Source organism: Hyperolius riggenbachi, chromosome 1 (genome assembly GCF_040937935.1).
Source record: "Hyperolius riggenbachi isolate aHypRig1 chromosome 1, aHypRig1.pri, whole genome shotgun sequence".
In the NCBI taxonomy this organism is placed as follows: Eukaryota; Metazoa; Chordata; class Amphibia; order Anura; family Hyperoliidae; genus Hyperolius; species Hyperolius riggenbachi.
In genome coordinates this window covers 248,474,266-248,494,781 of record NC_090646.1, presented here as the reverse complement: position 1 = coordinate 248,494,781, position 20,516 = coordinate 248,474,266, and the positions used below count along the sequence as shown (strand labels likewise).

Below are 20,516 nucleotides of genomic sequence, written 5' to 3'. Positions count from 1 at the left end.
ATTTTAATTAATACATTATGAAAATTGCATACATTATGATTTTTTTAATATATAGCAGCTTTTTTTGTAATTTTTTTGATGCATATTTCTTTCTATTCATCATCAGTGCTGTTACACTGATATTTTTAGGCACTGAAACTTGGCCTGTGGAAGCTAGTTGTAGGCACTCATGAAACACGTTGCTGCATTGCAAATTAATTTTCTTATTTTTCTGTATCATTCTTGAGGTGAGCCATCAACTACATGATTTTTATTGATTTATTGAAAACAGTGTTTTATTTTGTCCTGGGTGTCTCCCCCTTCCCCTCCCATTGCATCTTAGTATAGCTGTATGACTGTTCATTGCTGCTTTTCCGGGTGCTGACCATACACCATGTATAACATGTTAGAACAGGCAGGCAGTTGGACTGCTAAATTTTCCCTGTTGTTGCAATTTTGTATTACCATTGGAAGAAGGGAAGAAAATGCCAAGGAAGAAAACAAATGAATAAAGAACACAGGGTTGCTGAAAGAAATTGCAAAATGTAAAGCATACTAGTATAAATGCATACCACTTTCATTTAAAGCCAGCTTGGTTCAGTAATACTGTAATGCACCCCCTATCACCCCTCCCTCCCTGGTGCAAAAAAACCCCCACAACATCTCATACTGTCTCTATCTGCTGCCATTGTGAACGAGGTGCTTAACCACTTCAGCCTTCAGTGTTTTTTCACCTTATGCACCCGTGCTATTTTCAGTTTTCAGTGCTCCTCCTATTTATTCACTAATAACCTTATCACTACTCATCACATCTAAATGATATATAACTTGTTTTTTTCGTCCACCAATTACGCTTTTTGGAGGTGGTATTTGTTTTCAGTAATTACTTTATTTTCTATGCATTTTAAAGGGTAAAATGAAAAAATGAAAAAATAATTTTTTTCTCCAATCCCCTATAGTTTTAAAATAAACAATACTATTCTAGATACAACACACACATTTAATTTGCCTATTTGTCCTGGTAATCCCAAAATTTCAATTACATCCCTAGTGCAATGTATGGGGATAATATACTATTTAGAAGTAAAGGTGTATTTTTTTCTATGTTGTGTTTTTTTTTGTTTTCTAGTTTTACCCTAGCAATGATTGCAAGTCCTTATTTGCAAAAAAAAAACTCCCAGCAATATACCCTCATGACATACATATTTAAAAAGCTCAGTCCCCAAGGTAACTGTGTATGTATTCTATTTTAAATTCTGTCACTTTGTTTTCTTTTTACAAGATTTTTATTTTGGTACAGAAAATATGAAAATAAAAATACTATTGCTTTTAACACAGTTTGTCAGTAAAAATAAATCACATGACCTAGGCCTTCAGCTCTCTAACATACCAACTTCTATTCTCTCCTTTGTCACGGTTAAAACGATACAATACATACATAATCACATAGCTTTTTGGGCACACAGCAGACTGTTAACCACAAGCAGCACAATTGATTTTTCAAAGCAATTTTTTGCATCAAAAGTAATACAGTCATTCTTTCTTAGCAAAGCCCATGGAGCATCTGAACAGTCAAGGAAAGCCATAAATGTCACCATTAAGAAAACTAGAGACTCAGGCCTACTCAGATATACATATTTTGTAACATTTGGACTTATGAAGTTTTGCTGAAATTGCACCATAACTTTGGAAATGGTATTTCTTTACAGATTTTTCTCTCAAAAAGGACAGTCAGTGAAAAATACAACAATTTTCAGAAGTTGTTCTGGATAAAAAAAAAAAAACAACAACTAATAATTAAAAACAGAGTGATACTTCTCAAAACAGTTCACAAAGCACAGTCCTGGCCGTGATGGACATTTATGGCAATGGTACCTGGTGTCTCTGCTTGTTCCGTTTTTGGCACATACTCTGCATTTCTTTTGGGGGTATTTTTTTCCTGGAGTAGGGGGAATTGTTACGGGATAGTGCTTCTCCTGAAGCCTCACAACTGCATCTACACCCTGTTGGGCCGATTCAAAAATGAGGGAGTTATTCATTTATTTCAGAAATGATAAAAATTAGCCTACATTTCCAGATTTTTGGAAGATTACATATGCATTGTATATGGCCATTTGTATGAAGTATATGCCCACCTTCTTATACCAGGCCAATGTCTTTCTCAGAATGAGGTATGGAGCCAACATTTGGTCCGAAAAGTCAATGGCTCCTATGTTTGTTGTACTCCAGAATTGCTTCATGTTTCTCAATCTCCTCTCTCCGTGATGTCACTCTTCTGCTAGCCTCGTTGTGAATAGTTGTCAAGATCAGCACATCTCTCTTGTCTTTAAATTTAAACGCAAGAAGCTTGTTGCTTCTGAGGCTGTGTTGCTCTCCCTTTTTTAATTTTTTTCTTGATGACCTCCAGAGGCAGACCAATGCGATTGAGCCTTACAGTTCCACAGGCTACAGTCTGCTGTGAAAACAGGTGTTTAAAAAGTGGTACACTGACATAAAAGTTGTCAGTGTACAGATGGTAGCCTTTATTTAATAAGGGGTTAATTAGGTCAAACACTATTTTTCCATTGCTACCCATGTAAGGTGGGCACCCCTCAGGCTCCAGCTGACTATCTTCGTACACTCTGAAGGTATACGTGTAGCCTGTCTTACTCTCACAGAATTTGTATAACTTGACCCCATACCGTGCAAGTTTATTGGGAATATACTGCTGTGAAGAAACGCGGAAAAGCTGGATGCAGGATGAGGCGGCTGTTTCTGCGGCTGGCATAGCGGAACGCGGAGTTTGCGCGCACAAGCCTGCTACTGACAGTCTCACCAGGCGCGGGGAGGCCACTGCATGTGCAGATAGCGGTGCGTCTCACCCCGCGTGCAGGCCAGCAGAGACATTGCAAAGCGTGACTGGTGTGGCTGGGACTGATAGTCCACACAGGTTCAGAATGACGCGCGCGCGCCGAGAGGCAGAGTTTATATGACAGCCAGAAGAAGGTCAGCTGACCAAGCTGGTCAGCTGACATTTCCACCACTTCCCATTGGTCCAGCACTTAGGGGAGGCGCTGGAGAGCGCCTTGCTATATATACTGGGTGCTGGTCATTCTCTGGTTGTCTGATGTTGCGATCACTACGTGGTAGCACTCAGGCCTTGTCTGTTTCTGTGTTCTAGCATAGTTTCCAAAGGTGTTGACATCAAGGAGCTCACACCTTAGCATTAGGAATATTGAATTGTATTATTTGTTATGACCTTCTGCCTGCCTGACTATTCCTCTGAACTCTGATCCTGTACCTTGCTATTTCTGATATCCTGTTGCCAATCTCTGCTCGTTCCTGGACTCTGTACCTGCCTCCTGATTCTGTACCTCGTTATTCTGATTCTCCGTTGCCTGACCCTGCCTGTTATTGGATTCCGTATCTACCCTCTGATTCTGTACTTTATCTGTCTGTGTGTTGACGACCTGGCTTGGCCGACCTCGAGAACTAGCCTTACTGTTAGAGGCAGTTCCCAGATCTGTTAGTGACACTTGCTCATTGGTGTCACTCACGCTCTGTCCTTCCCACACTCTGCTTAGCTCCTCCCCGGGAGAGTCTAGGCTTTCGGAAGGAGCATACTTCTGTGCTGTATTCCTTACTGCTGCTGTACCTACTTCTTAGGTACATTCCACTAGTGTTACTGTTACACCCAATCACTCACTTCTCTCTCAGGTGTCCAGAGGTTAGTAGATATATCTGATTATCGGTGATACTGCAGATCATCAATAATCGGGTATATTCTGCATTCTCGGTGATACTGCAGATCACCGGTAATCAGACCCTCTCTGTGTTACACCAATCGTTACAACTGCCTGATCCCCAGCCTGCCCTGAAACGGAATGAGGGACTCATCTACAGCAATATTTTTTTCTGGCATATAGACCTCCCTAAACACATTGTTAAGGTGACTCAAAAGAGGCCTTAATTTAAAGAGGTGGTCATGGGTTGGATCATCCCTATGCAGTTGTTGGGAGTTGTCATTAAAATGCAGGCACTTTAGCAGCAACTCATATCTTTCTTTGGAAATAGTTGCTGAATAGATGGGTGTGGAAATGGCAGGATCTTTAGTCCAGTAGTCTCGCAGCTGAGGATTTCTGACAATGTCCATATTGAAGGTCAGGCCTAAAAAAACTTTATCTCAGGCACATTAGTGGGCCTCCATCGAGTATTAAAATCGTGCAGTGGGGTTGGCTGTAGTAAATTGGGCAGCATACAGGTTGGTCTGATCTACAATAAATTGTAGAAAGTCCTCAGTAATAAAAAGACCAAAAAAATCAATAGTCTTTAAATTTGTGGGGGGTACCAATACCCCACTAGATGGGGTAAATATGGGGATATCTGGCACCACCATGCAAGGAGGTGACCACTGGGCTTGGGTGATCTCTGTTACCTGTTGCTTGCATGTGTGCCTGAGTATGCCCTGCTTCTGTCTGCCCTCCGGCTACTGCCCTCATTGCCTGCTGTGCTGGGACCTGGCTGCCCCTCATCAGCCAAACTGTCTAAAGGGTCCCTATGCTGCTCCTCTCCATCAATCCTAGACCTGCGAGCTGGCGGCATTGTTGACTCCGAGCTTGCATCTGACAGCAACTCAGAGTCTTCTGCAGGGAGCCATTCACTGCCTGATGACCCCTCCTTGCTGGTGCTGCTACGCTACATAAAGGCACAAGCCTCCTCAGCAGTATACAGCCTTTTCACCATTTTATAGGCGGATAAAAATAGATTAAATCGACAGATAGATTAGAAAGATAGGATTTTTTTGGGGGTGGGGGGGGTTGTTTTTCATTTTTCATGTTTTTTTTTTTTTTTTTTTTTTTTCTTTTGAGGTAGAAGGTAAAGAGCAGGTGTATAGAGAGGCGTATACAGAGGCGTATACAGAGACTTATACGGACAGAGGGAATAGAGAGAAAAAAAGTTGAAAGTGGAAGGAGAGGTTAGCTAACTAGCTATGGAAGGGGACAGAAAAGGTTTAAGAGAAATGATATGGGGTACAAGTTATAAAACATTTTGTGTACAATACCAAAGTACTCTCTCACAGCAGCTCCTATCACCTCAGATCATCTGAGGTAATATAGAGCTGCTGTGAGAGACACAGTGTTTCTATGTATAAACGTTGTAAATATTTAGAATGAATGATGTATATTACTGGCTGTAATATACATCACTTATGTATAGGGCACTATGATTGGTTCAGGGATCATGATCCCTTGCACCAATAATTGCTGACTTAGGAGGGGGGGGGGGGGGTGTTTAAATTTAAATTATGAATTAACATTTTTGTGCATTTTGTCATCTTTTTCCTCAATGATCATTGTTACTGAGCTGTAACAATGATCATTGAGGTGGTGGGAGGTGTATTTGATTGGTCAAGAGATCACATGATCTTTTGGGACAATCATGAGGATCGCCAGGAGTATGCATGCGCATGCACAATCACGCCGGGAAGAAGGGAGAAGGTGTGTGGCCATTGCTGTGTGATGATCGCTGTTCACTCGTCGGAACAGCGATCATCAAGGGGTTAATGTTTCTCCGATCAGTGCAGGAACAGTATGGTCCCTTGCACTGATCGGTATTGCGCGGGTGCACGTGTGCGCGCAGGAGTGCGCGTGAACAGCAAGAGTGGGCGCTGAGAACTGGGACATAGCTCCTACGGACAGCAGGCTTAAGCAGCCTCTGTTTTAGATGTAGGGGCTATGTCCTAAATGCATAAATGGTTAATCTTCTTGTATGTTCCTTTTGACCTGAGAAAGTAGGATATGCCCAGAAAACAGGTTGTCTTCTTCCTATTGTGCTAATACAGTTCTGTCTGAAGACATTATTGGCTATTCTTCAGGAGAGATAAGTCTATCTACTGCCTCTCCTTTTTAAACTGTTTTAACCATTTTATTGTTTTGGCCATCTCTGCCCACCAGACTCTTAATCATACATCATATAAAGTAAGGCTATTTCTTCAGATGGCTGTGGGCCGTTTTAGTTCTGGCAACTATGTACCAGAACTTCATGGCTATTTCTGTATTTATGTGAAACAGAACCAAGTCTTTTATATACAGTGCATAATATATGTACATGTATGTGCATTATATATATATATATCATGTATCATGCGTGAACTACATTCTCATTATGTCTGTTGTTTTAAAACCTTCTGGCAAAAGCGCTGAGAGAAAAAAAAGTACTTGGCAGGACATTCTTTGTTTTGCCATTATAAAAGTCAGGTGTTGAAGGGTAAACCCTAGTTTTGGACAAAATATGATTATTTAGGAAGTTCACTATATGACAAAGTACGGGCCTCATTAAGCACAGAGGGGTATAGCAAATTTGTCAATTGAGCAAGGCTTCATAGGTTACATGTGTTGAATGAATTTACTGGGCAGCACATAAGTAATCTTTAGTGAACATCTGCTTGCTGTGGATTGTCGCAATGCACCATAAATTCTCGTTCAGTGGCTGTTTTTTTCTCAGCAATGTGTAATATCTGCTTACAAGCAGTTCTTGTCAATGCTATTACTATATCTCATTGCCCTGGAAATCTGAATAATTACGTACAAACAATAATGAGGAAGATGAACTATATTTTCAAGCATATTTGAATTAATGAGTCTCATATAATTACTAATTAGTATTTCACCCTCATTGGATATCCCTTTATTGCAGACCGCTGTTGAGTTGTGCACAGTGCTCCATGCTTGACCATAAGAGTAACATCAGGAGAAGGATTAATAAAGGATAACAGCTCATCGAGAGCACAGATAATGGTTAAACATTGATTTGTGCTGCTTTTAGAGAAGAACTCCTGTAACTTGACACAGTTTCATATTTTGTAACAGTTATTTTTTTTTCTGTAATTAGATTTTCAAAAAAATTCTAAAGTGCTAATTAGATCTATGTTCTAATGTGATTTTCTTGTGTTTCTGAAAATGAAATACAGAATTAATGTAATGTGAAGATGCAGCTAAATATGACATGTTCCCAGTGTTCTTTCTCATCTATAATTTATTTTATTGCTGAAGGGTTGTGCAATGTATCATAATACCCACATAAATCAGAGTATTTTACCATGAAATAGTATATTGCCTTGTAATATGCAAGGAATCCTGAATAGTTCATATTGGGGTAAAATCATTTCTGTACAAGTGGTAATTGGTTTATATTGCTTCACGGGAGTTTCAAAGGATACAAGCCCTTGTGTGTCAAATATGTCATTAACTAAATGTATACCTCTACTAGTCCATCTAGAGAGATTGAGATCAGAGATAACTATTGGTAAGCAATTAAGAGGAAATTTAAAGAGAAACTCCGACCAAGAATTGAACTTTAACCCAATCAGTAGCTGATACCCCATTTTACATGAGAAATCTATTCCTTTTCACAAACAGACCACCAGGGGGCGCTGTATGGCTGATATTGTGGTGAAACCCCTCCCACAAAGAAATTCTGAGTACGTACTCTTGACAGTTTCCTGTCTGTGAACCTTGCTGCATTGTGGGAAATAGCTGTTTACAGCTGTTTCCAACTGCCAAAAAAACATGCAGCAGCTACATCACCTTCAAACAGTAAAAATGTCACCATGTAATAAATGTCAGAATGTAAATCAGGGATTTAAAGGATTTTACAATGGGAGAACACTGACTAAATCATTTATACATAATTATTGTAAAAATTAAGCACTTTTTTATTACATTATTTTCCCTGGAGTTCCTCTTTAAGAGTAGATGCCATGCTAAAACTGTTGCTTGTATCACATCATGTTTAGAAGCATAGGTATCAGGTAGGAGTATAGTTGCTGCGTTCTGAGCTCTGATATAGGACGTCATATAACATCTCACTCAATCTGTCACCATAGTTTATCAGAGAAATTATTCCACCGCTAGAAATGTCTAACGACGTAGCCTAATAATATGCTTTGAGACATGGTAGTCCTACACCTCCTAGTGATTTAGGAGGGGTAAGATTATATAGGCTATTTTAGGGAGAACTTGCATTTTAAATGCAGCTATTTTTCCCCACCCAGGATAATTTGGCTTTAGCAAGATGGTCAAATGTATACCTTTTTTTTGTCAACTTTGACACTTAAAGGGACTCCGGGCAGTGCAGTATCTATGGAAAGATGCATGCCATTTTAAAGCTCTCTTTCTCCTCTTTCCAACAATATATAAACTGCCGCCCTACGCCTTTTAGTTTTCGCTATTTTCGCGCTCGAAATCACGGCAAATGCGGTTTTGATTGCAAAAATAACGAAAACTAAAAGGTGTAGGGCAGCGGTTTATGTGTCGTTGGAAAGAGGAGAAAGAGAGCTTCAAAATGGTATGCATCTTTCCATAGTTACTTGTATTACACAGGACGACTTTTCCCCAAAGTCGGCAGCTCCATTCAGCTGCCGACTTTGGGGAAAAGTCATCCTGTGTAATACAAGCAAGTAATTTCTGCACTGCTCGGAGTCCCTTTAACAATGAACAGCAGGTCAATTTTTTAACTTTTAAGGTTTGTTTCTGCCTGGAAATGAGCTTTCAGTTTAGGTTTATAAAACTTCACTTAGAGGTAAGATATACTGTAGGTACCAGTGACTTATCATGGAAGAACAAGATAGACAAGGTGGAGATTTGATATACGTTTTTTGTGCATTTCAATACCTACAAATACCTTCTGCTTTAAATTAGGAAAGCAAAATTGTACCTAGCATAGAGTTTTCAGTAGGGAGACTTTAGGTTTCCTTGAGCCCTATCCAAAAATCCTAATAATTCTTGATCTGCATACGTTAACTGAATACCTGCAATGCAGCTCTCATCAAGTCATATTCATATAAAGATACAGCCTTATTAATCCATACCTTACACTCAGGGCTGGTCCTAGACTTTTTGCTGCATGAGGCCAACTTGTGAGGATGTCCCCCCCAACTTCCCCTTCCCCTGATTTGGAATGATCTCACAGCACCCGAAAATTTTCACCCTCAGTATAGGTAGGTAGTTAGCCGGGTATAGGTGGCCCCTGTATAGGGTAGCCAGGTATAGTTTCCACCAGTATAGGTAACTAATATAGTTTCCCCAGTCTAAGTAGCCAATATTGTTGCCCCTGTATAGGTAGCCAGTATCATTGCCCCAGTATAGGTAGTATAGTTGCCTTAGTATAGGTAGCTAGTATAGTTGTCCCCGGTATAGTTAGTATAGTTGCCCCAGTATAGGTAGTTAGTATTGTTGACCTCATTATAGGTAGTATAGTTGCACTAGTATGCGTTGCTAGTATAGTTGCCCCCAGTATAGGTAGTACAGTTACCCCAGTATAGGCAGTATAGTTGCCCCAGTATAGGTAGCTAGTATAGTTGCCCCCAGTATAGGTAGTATATTTGCCCCCAGTATAGGTAGTTAGTATAGTTGCCCCCAATACAGGTAGTATAATTTCCGCAGTATAGGTTAGCGAGGTAGGTTCCCCTGGCCCCCGCAGCGCCTCCTATAGCAGCACATATCCTGGAAGTAAGTACTTCTGGTATACGTGCTGCTAAGGGAGCCACTGCAGGTCACGCGGATATGAGGTCTACTGCACGCAGGACAGGCGAGGGGGACCCGTTGAGCCTGTCCTGCTGCAGGAGGCAGCCGCCTGAAACCAGTGGTGGCTGGGAGCGAGAAGGGTGGGCGATATGTCGCCTCATGCATGACGCCACTTGAGAAAGCGGCGTCGCCTGGTGTCATGGGCCCTGCTTACACTGATGAAGCCTAAACCAGCTGTATGCAGGCTACGTAAGTGTGCTATAAGTCATGGTTCTGGATTTATGCCTGGCTTTTCAGGAATATCAAATAATGATCTGAATATTCACTCACTGCCTTAAAGTGATGCACTGTGATGTAACATCTAGGTCATCAGAAGAGGAATAATTGCAAGTACCTTCTCTTTTGGAACAAGGCAGGTATGCACCCTGTTTCAATCAAAGAGAGATTTTAAGAGTAAAACAGTAATGGAAGTCTAAGTGCTGGAGGATGCTGACAGATTGTCAGCACAGAGGCAAAGGTTGTATATATTCACAAGAAGATAAAGTACATGTGACATTTAGAGGTCTGCCATAGTTTCAACGAGAAAGTTCTAATGCTTGATGTTCACACATGCACCAGTTTTGCGCATTCTCTTTTGACCAATCCCCATCCCAAAAAGGCACCCATTCAGTAGCAGAATGAGAAATATTTGATACCCACTACAGGCACCCCATAGCGAAAATACCATGTGGTTGATTAATTAATGTATGGTAAAATGGCCATGCGCAAATCACACACAACAGTTATCCTGTTGGTTTTGCAAGCAACATAGCAAGCATCAAAAACAAGGATAACAGAGGCGCCAACAAGAATAAAATAATTAAAATCAGCTTAAAAGGAGGGATGCAGGTGGACTCACCTCCCTCAGGTAAAAAACAGACCAGCCAATAAGAGAGAGAGGCGCTTGACCCTGAGCTAGACCTACTGCTGTGTTTCTCCAAACTTGATTGCCTAATAAAGCAGGAGTTTTGCCCGTGAAACGCGTTGCATACCTGGAAAGTCCCCAATAAATAATACTGGTATTAGTTAACGGCTTATTGGCTGGTCTGTTTTTTACCTGAGGGAGGTGAGTTCACTTGCATCCCTCCTCCGGATTTTAATTATTTTATTCTTGTTGGCGCCTCTGTTATCCTTGTTTTTGCTGCTGATTAGTCCACCCTTGGTGGTTGGGTGTATCCCCAACTTTCTTCTACCTACAGAGAGTACATTTTTAATACCTGAGTGGGGTCAGGTCCTAATCATCCCCACCTGCTGTTCCAGTAGTTGCCTTTGCGGTAACCCAGACTTGTGAGTACATCTATTGTTTGTTTTTATTCATTTCCGTTTGATCCTGACATACTGCACCATATTGGGCTCTCAGTTTCATTTTTGTCTTTTCAAAACATACCAAGCATAGTGCACATAATGCAACTCATGTTATGCACATTACTCATGTGCTAATATTAATTTTACCCTACATTAGTAGATCAACCCCATGTCCCTTTCACTGTTGTATGTAGTAAAAATTGCACAGTAACTGTGTCTACCAAACTTCATAATCAAAACATGCTACTTTCTGATTCAACCTGACTCATACAAAATGATACACAAAAAAGATGAAAACTACACATTTGTACAAAAAAGCGTCTTCATTTTGTAGATTGTGCTGCATTGTGAGTGGATGTGCTGTATGACTTCTGGTTCAGACAGAATAGGTGCCAAAAATAGTTCTGCATACACACATTCAAGCGCCTTGTTCAGTACAAAAGGAATCATACAATAGAGATGAATCACACAGTAGTGACGAGGCCACAGGAAATCCTTTGAATTCTTCATTACTCAGAATATTTATTTTATTCTAGCCGATTCAATATTTAAAGCGTTGTTGTTCACTGAGGTATTGCAACATGATGTATTTGGAGCAATTTTTTGTGGATGTTTCCGTTCACTAGCACTTAATGTGTCAGCGTATAATCCTTTATTAATGTTATTTCCTTCCGTTACCAAATCAATTAGCTTTAAACCTGACAAGTGTTTTATTATCATCCCAGCTTGGATCGTGGAACCCTGTTACTGGTCTGAATGGATCCTTGACAGACAGGAAGTTAGAGAACAATATGCGAGGAGTGGTGCTCCGAGTGGCCGCAGTGCTGGTAAGGAATCTTTTAAAAACTCGTAATTACTTAAGGAATAACTTGTTTTCCGTTGAGTATGGGCCTGACATGAACTTAAAGAGTGAAAAAATATGGATGTGCAAACACTGTTTTACATATGCATTATGCTTTCTCTCGTCCAGTTTAAGACTTCTGTACTGCCCTCATGACACTGTCCTATGTAATGCAGCTACTGTATGTAATGCAGCTACTGTATGTAATGCAGATTTTGAATACTATGAGCAGATTGTGTAGGTAAACTCTCATACTACACCAAAGTGGTAAAATCAAAATTGGATCTGTGTGCCAGGCTTTAGATTGAGACTAGATTTAAGTCATATCAGAAAATCTGAGGTCTCCATACTGATTGAGACACTGCTGGCAAGCAGTTCCAGCACAACCTTTCGGAAAAATATGGTTATGAAACTATTGCTGTAGTTAAAGTAAAAATGTCATCCACATGAAAGATATTTTTGTCTGGGGGTTCACTTAAAAATCTCAGTTATTGTCCATGCATTACAGTTTTACATTGCATAAAAAAGATATTATAGAACTCTATCTTATTATATCAGTGCGTAATAAGATCAATAAAATGCCTAATATCTAGGAGATGATACTTTACGGCAAATTCTGAAATATTTTGATGAAGCAGAAAAATACTTACAATGTAGAAGAAAAATTAAAATGATTGCATATATATTATCGGTAAAGGATTAGCCATTGGGGTTAGTCCAAAACTCACCTTGGTCTGCATAAGCTTTACATAGTCAACTTCTGCATGTGTGGGGTGGCTGGGTGGTGTAATGGTTAAGGGCTCTGCCTCTGACGCAGGAGACCAGGGTTCGAATCTCGGCTCTGCCTGTTCAGTAAGCCAGCACCTATTCAGTAGGAGACCTTTGGCAAGTCTCCCTAACACTGCTACTGCCTATAGAGCATGCCCTAGTGGCTGCAGCACTGGCGCTTTGAGTCTGCCAGGAGAAAAACGCGATATAAATGTTATTTGTCTGGTCTTGTCTTGTCTCTCATTTTTCCCCAGAATAGTTGACAGAACATTACTAGGGAGAATAACTGAACCAGTAAAGGAAATTATTATCAGGAGAAAATGCTATAACATTGGACTAGTGGATATAAAAGAGAGAAACAAAATTATGGGTATATAAAAGCAAAGGACATCAGAGATGCTTGAGATACACTGAGAGAACGGAGGAGGGAAGAATGCCTAAAAGTATAATGAAAGGCAGATTGTACACAGCCAGGAGGAGGGGGATACCATGAGAGACATAGAAGACATAAAAGCTGCTCTAGCCAAGATGGAAATAAGTGAATGGGGAAAAGATCAGGACAAAGAGAAAGAGGGAGGGAAATTGTACAGGAGGCTGGTTTTGTCCCAGCACTATAACTAAACAAGAAAGTGAAATGTGGACTATTCAGTGTAGTCTGGATAGATAGATAGATAGATAGATAGATAGATAGATAGATAGATAGATAGATACCAGTAGGTTAGATATAGGTAAATACATAGATAATGCTCTGCTTAGTTGGGATATTTTTTAAGATAAACCATTTACATGGCTTTATGGAATAATATAAATGTTTATTTGAAGTCATATGCTGTTATTTTGCCATGGGGGATTTCTTCAGAGAAGATGAAAGCATCTTGTGATTTACACTTTGCAGCTCAGCCTGTAAAAACTATTTATGAGAGGAATTTCAGAACGACATGATTGCCTACCATTCCAAAAGATGTTTTTCACTGCTCATACCTTGGCTTCAGCTCCTTGTTTATTTTTCTTATTTCCTTACACAATTACTTCTCCTTTCTTCCCACACACATTAATAGGTTATTGACTCTGTGTGGATGAAAAGGATTTTAAAAAGTCACTGCTTAATGAAGACTGCTGAGCAAAGTCAATGCAGTGGAATCAAGCCTCCTTTTGCCGATATTAGATCAATGTGGCATTTCCCATGAAATAAAGGTTTTATCAATGTGGCTCCATTTCAGAGAGGACAAAAAGTAAACTAGTTTGTTCTGTTCACATTGATGTGTGTATAACAGCTTTTGGCACCTCAAACACTTGATTTAGATGTTGCTGTGGAAAAAAATAGCATAATTACAACTAAGCTGCCCCTTCTTATTTTCCACACATTTGTTTGTGGGGGAGAAAAGTATCTTGGGAAATGTAATTCAAATACATTTGCAGCCAAATGATATCTGGTTGCCAAATTGGGAGATGTGTCTTTACCGCTAAACTTTTCTTTAATAGCAAGTCTGAGAAATAAAATTGCAAGTCATTTCAGAATCCTTGCTTGTAGTTTGAGATGGCAGAATTTAGAGAGAGGTGTAGCAACCAAATAGAGCCATACTTAAAGCAAACCTTAAGCAAAAATAAACTTATGAGATAATGAATTGTATGTGTAGCAAAGCTAGGAAAGTGCATTACCCTGGCAAAGATTTGCCCACTTTGCGTCGGGTACACTGAAGCCTACAGTCAATGAAATGTATGCTTCACTTTTACTGTTAACGCGCATTACCTTACCACAGACTACTATACTGCAGTGCACCTGCTGCACTGTGAACAATGAATAGGTGATGTAAGCTGTGTTACAAAGCAGCCATTACACCGCAATACAATGCACCACTGTGAACGTGGCCTTACAGTTTAATTCCACACTTTTTTTCTCAAAACCACTTTTACTCACTAAATACATTTTTTTTTTTAGAAAGGGAAGACAATTGAGATTGTTTTCATTGTACTTGATAATATACAGTAATTTTACAGCTTTATAGTTTAACAATATAAAAAGAACATCATACAAAAAAAAGTTAAAGCTTTGTAAAATATAAATAAAACTAAAATGTGATTATTTGCAAATCATGGTATCCCTACATTTAATTAACCACTCCACCACTAACGTTTTTTTCTTCTTAAAGGGACACTTAAGTCAAACAAAAAAAATGAGTTTTACTCACCTGGGGCCTCCAATAGCCCGCTGCAGCTGTCCGTTGCCCTCGCCATCTCCCTCCGATCCTCCTGGCCCCGCCGGCAGCCACTTCCTGTTTCGGTGACAGGAGCTGACAGGCTGGGGACGCGAGTGATTCTTCGCAATCACTGGCCACAATAGTGTCATCTATGCTGCTATAGCATTTATCATATACCATATAGCAGCATAGAGGGTGCTAATGTGTCTGGGAATGCGAAGAATCACTCGTGTCCCCAGCCTTTCAGCTCCTGTCACCGAAACAGGAAGTGGCTGCTGGCGGTGCCAGGAGGATCGGAGGGAGACAGCGAGGGCACCGGACAGCTGCAGGGGGCTATTGGAAGCCCTAGGTGAGTAAAACTCATTTTTTGTTTGACTTAAGTGTCCCTTTAAGGACCAGAGAAATTTTCACCTTTCAGCGCTCCTCCCTTTCATTTGCCAATAACTTTATTACTACTTATCTCAACACAATAATCTATATCTTATTTTTCCACCACCAATTAGGCTTTCTTTGGGTAGTACCTTATGCTAAGAATTATTTTATTCTAAATGCATTTAACGGGAATAATAAGAAAAAAATCACTATTTCTCAATTTTCAGCCATTATTGTTTTAAAATAAAACAGTTTGACGTGTATGCTATAGAGAATGAAGACTGAATTCAGGCTTCAGTAAGGCGTGGTGACTTGCAGTACTTTATGTGCTGGTTTTGACTGCCTCAGTGACGTTCAGTACATGATGACTGATCAGCATCGGCGTCCAGCATTTGCTGATATTTAATAGAATCTGCTCTTCCTTCCACCCATGCAATATTTCATATGCCCCAACTCCCAAAAAAAACTTGTTGTAACATCCACGGAAGCAGCGGCTGCGGGCACACAGGGTGTTTTCGCAGCCGCCTTGCTTCCCTGCTCTGGGACTTCGCCCATTCCTCTGGCATCTAGTACGCCGAGGACGGGGTTGTCCATTGCTCATAGGGTTGCTGTATTGCGCGCGCGCGCGCAGAGACAGGACCTTTATGCGGTGAGGAGGCGCGTCAGCTGACCAGCCAGTCGGCTGACATCAGAGGAGACTCACGGCGCTCCGGATTGGCTGATTGGTGGTGGGCGTGGCCGTGGGGTCTCCTCTGCTTCAAAAGCCTTCAGTCTTCATTTGCAACCTCTCTGCTGTTGCGAATACCTATGTGTTAGTGCTCAGACCTTAGATAGTATCCGATGTGCTTTGATCTGGGAGGAAACCAGGGACTTCACACAAGACTAGGATTATTGTATTATTGTATATTTGATATCCTGTGTATGACTCTGGCTATCCTCTGACCCTGCTCTTGCTTATCGTTTCTGTACTTCTGCCCATCTGACTCTGTTGCTGAACTCTGCCTGATATCTCACTACTCTCTTGCCTGTCGATTTTGTACTGTACCTGCCTGCCTGTTACTGATCCTAGCCTGTCTGACCATTCTACTCACCAGTGAGCCCTGTCACTGGTGAGGTGCTCTTTGCTAGTACTCATCAGCTCCTCTGGTGAGATCTAGTCCACTATTCTATTACTGTGTACTATAGTACCCACCAGCTCCTCAGGTGAGGTTTAGCAAAACTATTCAGTTACTGTACCAATAGTGCCCACCAGCTCCTCTGGTGAGGTCTAGTTAAACTATTCAGTTACTGTTGCACCAAGCACTATACACCTTGCTATTCTGCTAGCTATACTTATTGGTGATTCTGCAGATCACCACATAATCAGGTATAGCGTTTGTATTATTGGTGATTCTGCAGATCACACATAATCAGACGTCTGTGTTGCTACACCAATCGTTACACTGGTTTAGTAGTTGGCAAAGTATTTTTTCTATGCTCTTATTTCCCTCCAATCACATTTTTGGGAACTGTGGCTATAAAGGTACATTTTTACTTTGCAAGCTAACAGCACTTGTTTCCTGGCCTGTTTAAATGCTTCTCTGTATGTCTCAGGTTTTGAAGATTGTGATGAAGTCATGTTTAAGTTTTCCTCCGACAGACAATAAAACGAACGATGTTCATCTGAGAAAGCTGAAGGTCCAGGGCAGGAATGATAAAGTGAAATCATCACACTTGTTCAGATCCAAAAGAACAAGCCCTGTAAAAAATAGAAATCTCTAATCTGACTCTACTGACAGACAGCTGTAGCAATACATTTTGCATTACACTTTTACAAAACTATGTCAGTTCTAGAAGTGTAAGACAAGATATTTTTCTACTACAGAGGCTTTCATACTTGAAAAGTAAAATACCTTTTCTCCCTGTAGTTCTAGACCATAATATATAATCACTGGATAAATTAATCCTATAAACTTTGCCTCAATTTGTAAATTTAAAGTATTGTTAACTTGAATGCAGCAACACATATTAACTTATTTTTCCAGGAGTTCAGTACTGAGCCTAATTGATGTGTGGTACATATATGCACTGGATAACATGCCTACATGTGTGTTTGTAAAATATGGTCATTAAAGTAAGACAGGCAAAAACAGCGCTGGAAATGTGGGTGCACCGGGCGCCGCCATAGGCCATAATGTGAATTACAGCTATAGCGGCGCTCAATCAGTAATTTGGGCACCATCAAAATAAATTCCACTGTCAGATAAATTTCCAATTGGCAACCGTGATACACTTCCAAAGTCACTGATGTTCACTGATTGGCCTAATACTCTGAGTCTTGTGGATGGTCAAAAAAAATTCTCAGTACTCTGTATTCCATGGAATTTTGATTTACTTACACTCTGACTGGCCCAATACCGAGTCTTGTGATTGACCTAAAAATTCAGAGTCTTGGTAATGCGGTATTTTACAGAAATCCGATTTCTGCAGTATAATACCGATTCTCTGATTGGCCCAATACTTCCGGTTCTTGTGATTGGCCAAAACATTTTGAGTCTTGGTACTCTGTATTCTGTGGAATTCCTCAGCATTCCAATTTTCTGATTACTGATTTCCACCTCCTAAAGTTGATTTTAGACCCGAAACTTCCGTAGAATTCAGAAGCTCATCCCTATTCCTGGGCACCAGAGTTGGGTTGAGCCCCTTGTCCATGATATGAACAAGGGCCGTGTGGGAGAGAGGGAGTCTTTCTCACCCTTCTCTTACAGAGTCCCCCCATATCATGTACCATGTGGGCTGGTGTAGTTAGTATTACCAAGCCCCATGCATGTTGACTCTGCCATACTGGCTATATTAGTCTGCTCTGCATAGTTGAGAAGGGGTTAATGGAAGCTTTGGATGGGGAAGCTACGTTCGTAAAAAAAATTGCATGCCCCCCTTTAAACGTTCTTTAACCCCTTCTCACCCATGCAGGCAATACATCAGAACACTAATTACCATTGTAATATGCCTTAATGATAATTTAGCTTTTAAGTAGTGTTAATTAGCATTCACAGAAAATGTGTTTTAATGAAATATACAAAAACATATCAAATGGAAAAGCACACTTTATGAACTAAATAATGCTAAATGACACACTTCACAAACTATAAACTTGATTAGATGCACCATTTTACATTAAAATGGATTTTATCAGTGATTAATAAATATTTATAGATCTTGTAATGAATTTAGAAAGCGTAGGCACTAACATTTATGGATTACTCAAATATGGACAACACAAGCAATAAAATATTTTTTTCGAGAGCAATTAACATCTTATCTTGCTGAGCAAACAAAACATTGTTCATGATTATCGCCATATTTTTATATGATTACAGGCAGTAGTTCTTGTATTGTGCCATCTTTTGCACAGCAGTCAATGAGCTTTTAAGGCAATCCCAGCTTGATTTGGAAAGGCTCTTAACGGAGAGAGCACACTGGACAAAAGATCCAAGCAAGAAGCATGCACAGCACAAATAATAGAAATAGCACCAAAATCATCAAAATAACTTGAGAGAGAGAGAGAGAGATAGATACACACACACACACACACACACACACAGTGGGATGCGAAAGTTTGGGCAACCTTGTTAATCGTCATGATTTTCCTGTATAAATCGTTGGTTGTTACAATATAAAATGTCAGTTAAATATATCATATAGGAGACACACACACAGTGATATTTGAGAAGTGAAATTAAGTTTATTGGATTTACAGAAAGTGCACAATAATTGTTTAACCTCCTGAGCGATAATCCCGAGCTGAGCTCGGGGTATGTCGCGCAGGAGGATTTCTCAGGCCCCGCTGGGCCGATTTGCATAATTTTTTTTTTGTTACACGCAGCTAGCACTTTGCTAGCTGCGTGTAACTTCCGATCGCCGCCGCTCGCCGCCGATCCGCCGCTACCCGCCGTTCCGCGCAGCCCCCCCCTCCCCAACCCCTTGCGCAGCCTGGCCAATCAGTGCCAGGCAGCGCTGAGGGGTGGATCGGAACTCCCTATGACGTCACGACGTCCATGACGTCGGTGACGTCATCCCGCCCCGTCGCCATGGCGACTAGGGAAGCCCAGCAGGAAATCCCGTTCTGAACGGGATTTCCTGCTTACTCTGATCGCCGAAGGCAATCGGAGTGGGTGGGGGGATGCCGCTGCGCTGTGGCTATCATGTAGCGAGCCCTGGGCTCGCTACATGATTTAAAAAATAAAAAAAATAAAAAAATAGTGCTGCGCCACCTCCTGGGCGATATAATTGTATCGCCCAGAGGGTTAAACAAAATTAGGCAGGTGCATAAATTTTGGGCACCACAAAAAAGAAATGAAATCAATATTTAGTAGATCTTCCTTTTGCAGAAATTACAGCCTCTAAATGCTTCCTGTAGGTTCCAATGAAAGTCTGGATTCTGGTTGAAGGTATTTTGGACCATTCCTCTTTACAAAACATCTCTAGTTCATTCAGGTTTGATGGCTTCCGAGCATAGACAGCTCTCTTTAACTCACAGTACAGATTTTTAATTATATTCAGGTCTGGGGACTGAGATGGCCATTCCAGAACATGTACTTGTTCCTCTGCATGAATGTCTTAGTGGATTTTAAGCAGTGTTTAGGTTTGTTGTCTTGTTCAAAGATCCAGCCCCAGCGCAGCTTCAGCTTTGTCACTGATTCCTGGACACTGGTCTCCAGAATCTGCTGATACTGAGTAGGATACATGCGTCCCTCAACTTTGACTAGATTCCCAGTCCCTGCACTGGCCACACAGCCCCACAGCATGATGGAACCCCCACCATATTTTACTGTAGGCAGCAGGTGTTGTTTTTCCCTCCATGCATAACGCCCCTTGTTATGCCCAAATAACGCAATGTTAGTTTCCAAAATGAAGCTGGCTTGTTCAAATGTGCTTTAGCATACCTCAAACGGCTCTGTTTGTGCTGTGAGTGGAGAAAAGGCTTCCTCTGTATCACTCTCGCATACAGTATCTCCTTGTGTAAACTGCGCCAAATGTTTGAACGATACACAGTGACTCCATCTGCAGCAAGATGATGTTGTAGGTCTTTGGTGCTGGTCTGTGGGTTGACTCTGACTGTTCTCACCATTTGTCACTTCTGTTTATCCGAAATTTTTCTTGGTCTGCCACTTCAAGCCTTAACTTGAACTGAGCCTGTGGTCTTCCATTTCCTCAATATGTTCCTAACTGTGGAAACAGACAGATGAAATCTCTGAGACAGCTTTCTGTATCCTTCCCCTAAACCATGATGGTTAACCAATCTTTGTCTTCGGGTCATTTGAGAGTTGTTTTGAGACCCTCATGTTGCTGCTCTTCAGAGAAAATGAAAAGTGGAGAGAAACTTACAATTTACCCCCTTAAATACTCTATCTCATCATTGGATTCACCTGTGTATGTAGGTCAGGGGTCACTGAGCTTACCAAGTCAATTTGAGTTCCAATAATTAGTTTTAAAGCTTTTGGAATCAAGAAAATGACAACAGTGCCCAGA

General features: G+C 40.7%; 1 protein-coding gene across 2 annotated transcripts in view; it reads left to right on the top strand.

The window, feature by feature from the left end:
• GRID2 (glutamate ionotropic receptor delta type subunit 2) overlaps positions 1-20,516 on the top strand; it is a 724,654-nt gene that overhangs the window by 371,033 nt on the left and 333,105 nt on the right. For both annotated transcript variants that reach the window (XM_068270973.1, XM_068270982.1), the window contains exon 7: positions 11,552-11,653. In XM_068270973.1, the coding sequence (XP_068127074.1) occupies positions 11,552-11,653 (102 nt within the window). The remainder of the gene's footprint in view (positions 1-11,551; positions 11,654-20,516) is intronic.